This window comes from Bombina bombina, chromosome 7 (genome assembly GCF_027579735.1).
Source record: "Bombina bombina isolate aBomBom1 chromosome 7, aBomBom1.pri, whole genome shotgun sequence".
NCBI classification, from domain to species: domain Eukaryota; kingdom Metazoa; phylum Chordata; class Amphibia; order Anura; family Bombinatoridae; genus Bombina; species Bombina bombina.
The window spans coordinates 37,759,961-37,772,927 of NC_069505.1; the positions used below are offsets into that span (position 1 = coordinate 37,759,961).

Consider the following 12,967-nt stretch of genomic DNA (forward strand, 5'->3'; position numbering starts at 1 on the left):
CAATATATATGTATATGCGTTTTGTGATTGGCTGATGGCTGTCACATGATACAGGGAGCTGGGAAAATGGATTTAACTTTGAAATCTGTTAGAAAAAAATATACTGCTCATTTGAAATTCAGATTAAGTGTTGTGCATTTGTTGATTATGAAAGAAAACAACTGTATTAGTTCAATAACTGTACAAACACACATGTAGGAGTTTGTAACAAATGTAATATATAACATGCATGCTTAAAAAACATAATTTATGCTTACCAGATAAATGTCTTTCCTTCCGGATAGGGAGAGTCCACAGCTTCATTCCTTGTTGGGAAATACAACACCTGGCCACCAGGAGGAGGCAAAGACACCCCAGTCAAAGGCCAAAGGCTTAAAATATCCCTCCCACTTCATTCTGCCGAGGGAACAAGGAAAAGTAGAAATATTAGGGTATAAATGGTGCCAGAAAAATAAAATAAATAGGGGACTGCCCATAGATAATAAAAAACGGGCGGGGGCCGTGAACTCTCTCTATCCGGAAGAAAATAAATGTATCTGGTAAGCATAAATTATGTTTTCCTTCCTAAGATAGGGAGAGTCCACGGCTCCATTCCAAACTATACCCAAGCTCCAGAGGACACTGAATGAATAATGGGAGGGAACAAAAAGGAAGAGGCGGACCCTATTCTGAGGGCACCACAGCCTGAAAAACTTTTCTCCCGAAAGCTGCTTCAGCGGAAGCAAAAACATCAAGAAACAACCAGGCGGCCTTACAAATCTGATCCATAGAGGCCTCGTTCTTAAAGGCTGAAATCTGTCCTCTCAAGGAACTAGCAGAAAGGCCCTTCTCCAGCCCATCCTGGCAACCTTAGCTCTGTGCCAGGAAAAAACACGCTCTTCACACCAGAATAGGTAGGTACTCCACACCTTATGGTAGATATGCCAAGTAACTGGTTTACAAACTTGAATAAGAGTATCAATGACACTCTCAGAAAAATCTCTCTTGGCTAAGACTAAGGGGCATATTTATCAAGCTCCGAACGAAGCTTGATGCCCCTTGTTTCTGGCGAGCCTGCAGGCTCGCCAGAAACCGCAGTTATGAAGCAGCGGTCACAAAGACCGCTGCTCCATAACCTGTCCGTCTGCTCTGAGCAGGACAGATATTGCCGGAAATCAACCGGATCGAGTACGATAGGGTTGATTGACACCATGGCCGCGAGTCTGCAGGGGGCGACGTTGCACCAGCAGCTCTTGTGAGCTGCTGGTGCAATGATGAATATGGCGAGCGTATTGCTCGCCGTATTCAGCGAGGACTGTCGGACCTGATCCGCACTGTTGGATCAGGTCCGACAGACCTTGATAAATATGGGCCTAAGCGGTCAATCTCCAAGCAGTCAGCCTCAGAGAATCTAGATTTTGATGAACAAATGGACCTTGTATCAGCAGGTCTCTGCGACAAGATAACATCCACGGAGGAGATGAGGACATCACCACTAGATCCGTGAACCACGTCCTTCGCGGCCACGATGGAGCAATCAGGATTACTGATACCCGCTCCAGCTTGATGCATGCCACCACTCGAGGAAGAAGTGGTAATGGAGGAAAAAGATATGAGTTTGAACCTCCAAGGCACTGCTAGTGCATCTATTAGATCTGCTTGGGGATCCCTCGACCTGTACCTGGGTAGCTTGGTATTGAGACGGGACGCTATGAGATCTATCTCCAGCATCCCCCACTTGCTGCATATCTCTGCAAACACCTCGGGATGGAGAGACCATTCCCCTGGATGGAAGGATTGCCTGCTGAGAAAATCTGTCTCCCAGTTGTCCACGCCCAGAATGTGGATCGCTGACAGCGAACAGCTTTGGGCCTCCGCCCACTCCAGAATCTGAGATACTTCCTTCATTGCCAATAAACTTCTCGTTCCCCCCTGATGGTTGATGTAACCCACCGAGGTGAGGACTCTGACCCAGAAAGTTCACCCTCTGAAGCTACCGAGGTTAACTCATCATCGGATAACTGGGACATAATAGCTAAATCTGATAAATATTTAGATGACTCCGGGTCAGGAGAGCTATGTTTAACCTTTCTCTTGCATTTGTTAGAGCGAGGTAATACACTAAGGGCCGCAGACACCGCCGTTTGTAACTGAGCAGCAAAGTCCGCAGGAGGAAGGCCCCCTCCGGATGAGGGATTAGATGTGCTATGGGGAACTGCACGTGGAGTGGATAATGTAGCAAGGGTAGTAATCGCACGGGACGCCGAGTCCTCAGAGGTAGACGCTCAGAGGGACTAAGAACCTTACCAGGCTTGTCTCCCTTCTTAGACTTTATAACGGTGTTAAGGCATGTGGAACATAATTGAGTGGGCGGGAAAACCACGGCCTCCTCACAATAGAAACAGGTATGATTTAGTACAGAAGGAGTACTTTCTAACATGCCAGAGTCCTCCATAGCTCAGGTTATACCCACAGAAGGACAAAAATTAAAACGTTTTTTTATTATAGAAAACTGCACCTTTATACTCCAATGGCTAGGACACTCACCACCTCCTAGACCCAGACAGTTAACAAACGAAACACTCTCCTCAGGTTTTAGTCTCAGCCGGAATAGAGGAATTGAACATAGACCACACACGGTCACATGGAGTGCAAGACAGTACTTCCCCTGTTATTACAAGAACAGCAAGTAAAAGGAACTGTGCATCCCTTTCAAAAACGAAAGTGAAACTTAAAAGTGAAACCTGTTTGTTCCAGCCAAAAACACAGTCTATCAGCCCAGGAAAAAATCACACAAAGCAGCATGTAAATAATTAATACACTCATTAATTAACCCCAACTGTTCAATAAACCCCCTTCGGAGGATAGTAACCCTGGATCCTATCAAGGTATAAAGGAGCCACACTGTGACCCTGTTATAGCGTTTTATGTGTAAAATTGTACCTCCAGGATCCATGCTGTGAAACAGAACACAGCCTCTCAAGTGTGAGTCTTACAGCAGAGCTCCTGACATGGACTTGAGTGAGAGAAAGCATGCAGTGAAACTCGTCAACACTTATTTCTTAGGAGCTGTTAGCAGTAGTCTGGATGGTTTCGCAGAAAAACTTTCCCTGCATCTCCAGACTCTAACTTTCATTAATACTCTCACTGAGAGGTTGACATGACTACTTAAAACTCCAGTCCTATCTCAAAGGGCAGATACCCCTTTTCAGGACTCTACGAAACTTCTGACACTTCTCTGCCACCTCCTAGCGCGACAAAAGACAAAGAATGACTGGGGTAATGAGGAAGTGGGAGGGATATTTAAGCCTTTGGCAGGGGTGTTTTTGCCTCCTCCTGGTGGCCAGTTGTTGTATTTCCCAACAGTAAGGAATGAAGCCATGGACTCTTCCTATCTTAGGATGGAAAGATAAATATACATTCAGTAACACTAGCTAGAGAACAGAACAGAACCTTAGAGCTATGCTGTGCTTCTTCTAAAGAAGTATGTCAATGAATAGTAACAATTAGAGTAAGAGTGTAATTAGATAACAATATGTCATCTGGCAAAAAGAGGAATACCAATTGTTTTATATGGTAACAAATAATAAGCTCCTCCCCCTAGGAGCAGGCTACTAGTACCATTGTAAATTAAACTGATATGAGGGGGGGGGGAATCTTGCTCCAATAATAAAATGGAATTTTAAAATGTTTTATTATTTTATTGAAATTAGATGGCGTTGAATAAACAATGCTTATCTAAGTATATAACAATCATTACTACAAAAAAGGTACAGTATATGGAAATCATGTTTGTTTGCAATTATCCTTTAATAGGATATTAAGATGATCCCCTTACCAGGGTGAAAGACTTGTCACACAATGCCTGAGCCTCTCTATGAAGCTCTGCTTTAGTCATGTACCCTCGGCTGTTGGTATTCTGAAAGACAGAAGGCAAAAAAAGTGTTATAATTACATTTAGACATATAACCAACTTATTCAGCACACAACAGCTTCAAATTTATTGCAATATCAAGTAAAGGAGGACAGGCTCACATCTCCCTTCTGTCTGTGTCACCCTGCGGTGGGAAGTACAGACTCATAGCTCCCTTCTGTCTGTGTCACCCTGTGGTGGGAGGGACAGGCCCACATCTCCCTTCTGTCTGTGTCACCCTGCAGTGAGAGGGACAGACTCATAGCTCCCTTCTGTCTGTGTCACCCTGTGGTGGGAGGGACAGGCCCACATCTCCCTTCTGTCTGTGTCACCCTGCAGTGAGAGGGACAGACTCATAGCTTCCTTCTGTCTGTGTCACTCTGCAGTGGAAGGGACAGCCTCATAGCTCCCTTCTGTCTGTGTCACCCTGTGGTAGGAGGGACAGACTCATAGCTTCCTTCTGTCTGTGTCACTCTGCAGTGGAAGAGACAGCCTCATAGCTCCCATCTGTCTGTGTCACCCTGCAGTGGGAGGGACAGACTCATAGCTCCCACCTGTCTGTGTCACCCTGTGGTGGGAGGGACAGACTCATAGCTCTCTTCTGTCTGTGTCACCCTGAGGTGGGAGGAACAGACTCATAGCTCCCTTCTGTCTGTTTCACCCTGTGGTGGGACGGACAGACTCATGGCTCCTTTCTGTCTGTGTTACCCTGTGGTGGGAGGGACAGACTCATAGCTCCCTTCTGTCTGTGTCACCCTGTGGTGGGACGGACAGACTCATAGCTCCCTTCTGTCTGTGTTATCCCGGTTGGCTTCCAGCCGACAGAGGCTGCTCAGCTGCAGTGAAGAGAGGGCAGCAAGCCAAGCAAGCAACTTAGCACTGTTAGCACAGTTGTGTGAGGGAGCGCAGAAGCATGTCAGAGCCGCCAGCAGCACTGCACACAGACTAACAGGCTAGAAGGTGCTGAGAGCGTGAGGGATTTGCCTGGCAAAGCAGCGCAAAGTCACGTTAGCGGTAAGTGCTGCTCAGCATCAATCTGCGTCTTACTGCAAGTTCTACGCTACTGTGGGCGTGCCGTGTGGATCTTAGTGCCTAAGAAGAGATGTATGACGTATGGAGAGAGGGAAAGCGTGGCGCGGTGGGGATGCCTGGGCTGGCGCCATGTGATTGACGCAGCACTCTACTGAAAATGGACACGAAAGTTTAAGGAAGACTCAGGAAACGTCCGGGCCAGGTTGATGTTGATTCTGCTTTGAGTTGTAAGCCCCTGGTTTCCTTTCAGTGTGTCTGATTAAAATGAAAGAAAAGGGAGGCGGAGCCTGAAGGAGAAACATGTAAGACGCACAGGCTAACAGCTCCATGCATAATGTGTGCTTAAGTGATATCAGGGGGACAATAATGACTCACAGAGTTGCTGATAACAGAGGGGATTGAGCACTTTATCCCTCTAAATCGAACTGACCACTTGCAGAACCCTTGGGCAGCGGCAGTAGGAGACACACGCTAACGGTGCAGGGCCGGGAAGAAACAACAGCCGCCATCTTAGATAGCCACGAAGGAGCCTAAATCTTCAGACTGGAACACCGGACCTAATAATCGGCCCTCTACAACAGCGTTCGCGCTGTGCAGCATACTCGGGAGACAGAACAATGAGGAGCAGAGTGCAGGAGGGGAAATGGTGAGGCCCGATGACACGCATGGCCGATCAACTGAGGCGGCCCTAAGTTCCTGGTAAGCGCAGAGGGATCCTTGCGGAGGTGAGAGGCTGTGCGGGACCCGGCAGACTAATCTAGATCCCCACATAGAGGGCGGCTACAACTAAAGCTTTGAGGGACACACGCAGCCAGATAACCCATGGGATTAGGGGCCCAGGGCACAGACTAGGCCCGTATACCAGACAGCAAACACCCGGCCTAAGCACGCCTATTCTTAAGGCCAGAAACAACTACAGGGCACTTAGATGTGGGACACACTGGCTTGTCAGGGCTATGAAGATATAAGGCTGCTGCTCAACTGAGAATGAGAAGTAGACAGCTACAAAACAGATTAAACTGCCACCTGGTAATACCTCTATCCCCCTGAATGTTTTATATGAGGCCACCTGGCTAACATTAAAAGCCATAGGGCTACAAAAAAGAATGAAAGCAGATTAGTTATTTACCCCAAAATAGGAGGGTTATTAGCTCTCTCTTAGATCACCTCAGAATACTTTTAGCACTAGCAGCAGACATCTCTCACTAACATCTGGGAATAGCCTCATCTCAGCAAAGACAACAACTTCATTGACCCCTAAAATGTCACAAAGAAAGCAACTTAAATCCGGCACAGGAGGTAAAATAAATACTGCAAATCTTTTTTTTAAATCAACTAAAGGGGATAAGCAGACAGAGACCCAGACTAGAGACCCAGAGGAAGAAGCAGATTCAGTCTCTAATAACGTCTCCAATATGGATGATTTGACACCTGTTACCAAAGCAGACATTAAACATTTGGTTTCCAAGCAAGATATATCTACTAATTTTGAAAAACTCCTAGAGAAAATGGACACTATGCAGCAATCAGTCACCAGCAGTTTAGCTGAAATCAAACAGGAGGTCCAAGACCTGAGTAACCGGGTAGCAACACTAGAAGACAACGAAAATTCCAACCTCGAAGAAGTCTCCCTGCTATCCCAAAAAGTAGCCGCCCAACAATTAGAATTAGATGCAGTCGAAGAGAGGATGGAAGATCTAGAAAATCGGAGTTGCAGATGTAAAACTCACTTTACTAAATCAGTGATCCCTGGATACTGGTCTAAACAGTTCCCCATTCATTATCATTCGACTACTGATTCAAAAAAAAGGGGGGTATCTATTCTTATACATCACTCACTTCAATTCCACACTGAAGAAACCATAGGGGACCCTGAGGGCAGGTATCTAGTTGTTAGAGGAACTATACAGAATGTCCCGGTCACTATCTGTAATGTCTATGCCCCTAATGAAAAGCAAGATTCTTTTTTTAGGCAAATATCACATCTCCTAACACAATGGTCACAATCCCGTATTATCTTGGCGGGAGATTTTAACATTTCTCTGACCCCACACAAAACAGTATCCGGACTCAAACTAACTCATAAGCAACAGAGACATAATAATGTAGCGAAAGCCATCAGAGACTCCCTGGTCACACATAATGTCCTAGACTCCTGGGAGGTAAAGTACGGTAGGACGACGGATTACACTTTCTATTCCCATGCTCACAAAACCTACTCGAGGTTAGATTACATCTTCATCAGCCAGACTCTAATACCAAATATAGTCACATCCTCCATACACGCTTGTGTATGGTCAGACCACTCACTGATACAGATTGAACTGACGGGTATTATAAATACAAGCAGACCGAGGTCATGGACCTTTGACCCGACAACAGTAAAACACCAACACATTTACACAGCTATGTCAAAAGCACTAGGTGAATACTGGTCAATAAATGAGGGTTCAACCCTCAACCCCATACACACCTGGGCAGCCCATAAAGCCTTTTTTAGGGGGTTACTTATCAAAGCAAAGACAAGAGCCCATAGGACAGCATTAGAGACCAGACATAAACTCCAGGCAGAGATTGAGGGATTAGAGAAACGCCACCAACAAACACTCTCCTCTTCCGTTTTTAAGACCCTCCAAGCTAAAAGACCTGGCTAAACTATTGGACACCCACTCAGTCAGGGCAATACAGACACTAAAGGCTCACTATTATCTTTACTCAAATAAACCAGATAGGTATCTAGCACACAAACTTAGAGAAAGGGTAAGGAACTTCTCAATTCCAGTGCTGCAGGGACCTGATGGGGAACGTACATCCCACCCACAAGAAATAGCAGACGCATTTGCTGACTATTACACCTCACTCTATAACGGGAAAAAAGTAGAGCATAATCCACAGACGCAAGAAACTCTAAGACGATTACTAACTAAGGCCAAACTTAATAGACTTTCCAAACAAGAAAGTGATGAACTGAATGCTGACATTTCGACAGGGGAAATCCTCTTAGCAATTAAAGACCTGAAACTGGGCAAAGCTCCGGGACCAGACGGTTACCCAGCAGAGTATTACAAGATTTTCAAATCAGATCTGGTCACACATCTGCAGAAATTCTGCAATGATGTCTTGGGGGGCAAGGAGGTACCGACGGACCTCCTGCGGGCCAAGATAGTAGTAATACCTAAACCGGGCAAAAACCTGGAGAAATGTCAAAGCTACAGGCCAATATCCCTGATAAATCAGGACGTTAAGATCCTTACAAAAATATTGGCCAATAGGCTTAGGAAAATAGCACCACTTTTGGTCCACCCAGACCAAGTGGGCTTTATATCGGAGAGGGAGGCCCCGGACAACATTAGGAGGACCATTACACTGGTGGACTATTTAAAATCTACAGGGACGCCTTCTCTGCTCCTCTCACTGGACGCGGAGAAGGCGTTCGACAGAATAGACTGGTCTTACATGACATCTGTACTGACGGAGATGGGTTTTAATGGGGCATTTATGAATGCGATAAAGGGAATCTACTCTACCCCAACGGCAGTCATTAGAGCAGCAGGTTTTCAATCCAGACCCATAGAGATTCTTAGCGGCACAAGGCAGGGATGCCCTCTGTCCCCATTACTTTTTGCCTTCTGCATTGAACCACTGGCGGCAGTTATAAGACAAGACCCTGACATATCTGGGATAAGGGTGGGGGACTCAGAGTATAAAATTTCGCTTTTCGCTGACGATGTCCTTTTGACTATAACCAGACCCTTAATATCTCTCCCAAATCTTTACCAAATACTCCATGACTTTTCACTGGTCTCAGGTTACAAGATTAACTTAGAGAAAAGCGAAGCACTACCATTATCTCTCCCAGCACATACTAAAAAACTAATAGAAGCCAATTTTGAATTTGCATGGGCCAAAAAATCAATTACTTACCTGGGCATCAAAATATCAGACTCTTATCACGCCCTACATGACTTAAACTATACTCCACTTTACAAGGCCATAGACAGAGATCTTAGGAAATGGAGAACTTATCATTTTTCCTGGTATGGGAGACTTTCGGCCATTAAAATGAACATCCTTCCCAGGATTCTGTATCTCTTCAGAACCCTCCCCATAATGGTGCCTAAATTAGAGTTGCTTAAACTGCAGTCATCCCTCCATAGCTTCCTACGAAACGATAGTAAAGCTAGAATAGCCTCCCATACTTTGACCAGACACAGACAACTGGGGGGGGTGGGCATACCGAACTTACAAGATTATTACCATGCAGCCAGACTTGCCCAAACCTCTTTACTAAGCCAAAACAACCACAAGATTCTATGGACTGAGTTAGAAGCAGGTCTTGGGGGATATGACTGCCCTGCCGATGCCTTATGGGAAATCGGGCATTCTCTAAAAAACCGAAGCTTTAGATCACTGGCCATGATCGACACTATCAAGATCTGGAGATCCCTCACAGGCACTCTGCACTTAACGCATGCAAACTCCAGAATTAAACCGGTGGGAGCGCTGCTCTCACCCGAGGTTCGTGCACGGGTGGGGAAGTGGCTCAATAAGGGCCTATACAGAGTAGCGGACTTTTTAGAGGGCAATCACATACTGACGTATTCTCAACTACAGGACAAAATCCAACCACTGAAATTACACTGGTTTCTATACCTTCAGCTCTCCTCTGCTATACACGGGTATTGCTACCCGTGGACGGCGCAGACAATGACTCCCCTGGAACGGATTTACACCGCCCAGGACAGACAAAAACAACTGATCTCAAAATTATACATAGCCTTGCAGGGAGCCGAGGAACCGGGTGGTTCGGCATTATTAGTAAAATGGGGGCTAGATACTGGACTGAACTTGTCGAGGGAACAATGGGACCAGGTGATGTTTGACGCTAGTAGGGGTCTGATTAATGCAGACCTACGAGAAAACTGCATAAAGACGGCCTACAGATGGTATCTCACCCCAGAGAAAACATGCCACTTTTCACAGAACGGTTCAAACCAATGTTACAGAGGATGTGAGGAAAGGGGTACATATCTCCACATGTGGTGGACATGCCCTCAAATTAGAACTATCTGGGAAAAACTCCAGGAACTTATAGGTAGGTTATTGCAGGAACATATCAATCTGACACCGGCACATGCTCTCCTTAACTATAAATTTACACAGTATAACAAGGCCATAAACACATTTATTAAGATTCTATGTACGGCGACCAGAATATGTGTAGCCAGACATTGGAAGGTAGGGGCCCCTGAGTGGCAAGAGATATTGGGTAAGATAGAACATATATATGCTATGTCAGAAATCTCAGCCTCCATAAAAGATGAAAAAGAGCAGTTCACTAAAATATGGTTTTACTGGATAATGAACGGGAAGTAGTAGGACTCAATATGAGACAGATTCAGGAGACTTCAAGTGGGATCCAGGGAGGGGTTGGGGGGCACACCTTTTAGAGCAGACTAGACTCGACTGTTAGATTTTATTTCTGTACAAGACCTATCAGAGTCTAGAAAAAATTTGATAAGGGCAAAAGATGCTCAATGTTAGTACCAGGGTTTTGATTTTAGTTCTTTTTCTTTGTTAATGTTATTGTGAAATTACTATTATGGTTTTATATATATCTTTAAAAAGGGCAAAAAATGTATGCTGTAATATACTACGTATGGACAGTCACAAGGACTTTCACATCCTGTCCTGGATGTATCAGGGTGGGGGACACCTTAAGGAATGTGAGCTATTTAGAAAAAAATGGTTATTTTACGCCTTGTGGAGATCAAACTTGATTAATACCTTGATGTACTGTCTACAAATGATTGTTGCCTTCAATAAAGATTTATTTCAACTAAAATGAAAGAAAAGGTAGGTGAGCATGCAGTATTGGTCATGGATGGGATAGAGGATCGTATTTGTCACGAGGCAGGGAATGAAGGAGCCACAGAATCAGATCATGTCAGAGAACATACGTCTAGGGAAGGGCATATGCTAAGCTACAGGGGGCACCAAGGGGTCACAGCTGAAGTAAATGCCTTGTTGTAGAGGTTAACTAATAGAGGTGTGATGTTATGTACTTGGATATGGCATCCTTTTATTTCGTCTACCAATAAATGTTATGTTTTAAATTTTCACCTGTCCCCTGCCACGCTCTTTTTTTATTTAATAACTAATAGAGGTGCCCACTTAAGAAAGGAAGGTATGTTGTTAATACATACTGAGTTTAGGGGAAAGCCAGCAAGAGCATAGTTAGTTGGGCTTGAGGGGGAGTGGTTGGGCTTGAGGGGGCGAGGCTGGGCCGGTCTATACTAATTTCCAGGGCCGGTCTAATTTCCCAGTCCGGCCCTGCCTGTGGTGGGAGGGACAGACTCATTGCTTCCTTCTGTCTATATCACCCTGTGGTGGAACCGACAGACTTATAGCTTCCTTCTGTCTGTGTCACCCTGTGGTGGGAGGGACAGACTCATAGCTCCCTTCTGTCTGTTTCACCCTGTGGTAGGACGGACAGACTCATAGCTCCCTTCTGTCTGCGTCATCCTGTGGTGGGAGGGGCAGACTCATAGCTCCCTTCTGTCTGTTTCACCCTGTGGTGGGACGGACAGACTCATAGCTCCCTTCTGTCTGCGTCATCCTGTGGTGGGAGGGGGAGACTCATAGCTCCCTTCTGTCTGTTTCACCCTGTGGTGGGAGGGACAGACTCATAGCTCCCTTCTGTCTGTGTTACCCTGTGGTGGGAGGGACAGACTCATAGCTCCCTTCTGTCTGTGTTACCCTGTGGTGGGACGGACAGACTCATAGCTCCCTTCTGTCTGTTTCACCCTGTGGTGGGAGGGACAGACTCATAGCTCTCTTCTGTCTGTGTCACCCTGAGGTGGGAGGAACAGACTCATAGCTCCCTTCTGTCTGTTTCACCCTGTGGTGGGACGGACAGACTCATGGCTCCTTTCTGTCTGTGTTACCCTGTGGTGGGAGGGACAGACTCATAGCTCCCTTCTGTCTGTGTTACCCTGTGGTGGGACGGACAGACTCATAGCTCCCTTCTGTCTGTTTTACCCTGTGGTGGGATGGACAGGCTCATAGCTCCCTTCTGCCTGTGTCACCCTGTAATGGGAGGGACAGACTCATAGCTCCCTTCTGTCTGTGTTAACCTGTGGTGGGAGGGACAGACTCATAGCTCCCTTCTGTCTGTGTTACCCTGTGGTGGGACGGACAGACTCATAGCTCCCTTCTGTCTGTTTCACCCTGTGGTGGGATGGACAGGCTCATAGCTCCCTTCTGTCTGTGTCACCCTGTGGTGGGAGGGACAGGCTCATAGCTCCCTTCTGTCTGTGTCACCCTGCAGTGTGAGGGTCAGACTCATAGCTCCCTTATGTCTGTGTCACCCTGCGGTGGGAGGGACAGACTCATAGCTCCCTTCTGTCTGTGTCACCCTGTTGTGGGAGGGACAGACTCATAGCTCCCTTCTGTCTGTGTCACCCTGTGGTGGGAGGGACAGACTCATATCTCCCTTCTGTCTGTGTCACCCTGTGGTGGGAGGGACAGACTCATAGCTCCCTTCTGTCTGTGTCACCCTGTGGTGGGAGGGACAGACTAATTGCTCCCTTCTGTCTGTGTCACCCTGCAGTGGGAGGGACAGACTCATAGCTCCCTTCTGTCTGTGTCACCCTGTTGTGGGAGGGACAGACTCATAGCTCCCTTCTGTCTGTGTCACCCTGTTGTGGGAGGGTCAGACTCATAGCTCCCTTCTGTCTGTGTCACCCTGTTGTGGGAGGGACAGACTCATAGCTCCCTTCTGTCTGTATTACCCTGTGGTGGGACGGACAGACTCATAGCTCCCTTCTGTCTGTGTCACCCTGTTGTGGGAGGGACAGACTCATAGCTCCCTTCTGTCTGTATTACCCTGTGGTGGGACGGACAGACTCATAGCTCCCTTCTGTCTGTGTCACCCTGTTGTGGGAAGGACAGACTCATAGCTCCCTTCTGTCTGTATTACCCTGTGGTGGGAGGGACAGACTCATAGCTCCCTTCTGTCTGTGTTACCCTGTGGTGGGACGG

At 46.5% G+C, this 12,967-nt stretch overlaps 1 protein-coding gene across 1 annotated transcript in view; it reads right to left on the reverse strand.

Annotated features, from left to right (window-relative positions):
- MUS81 (MUS81 structure-specific endonuclease subunit) overlaps window positions 1–12,967 on the reverse strand; it is a 491,008-nt gene that overhangs the window by 197,271 nt on the left and 280,770 nt on the right. The window contains 1 exon segment of the mRNA XM_053689244.1: window positions 3,818–3,898. Within this exon segment, the coding sequence (XP_053545219.1) occupies window positions 3,818–3,898 (81 nt within the window).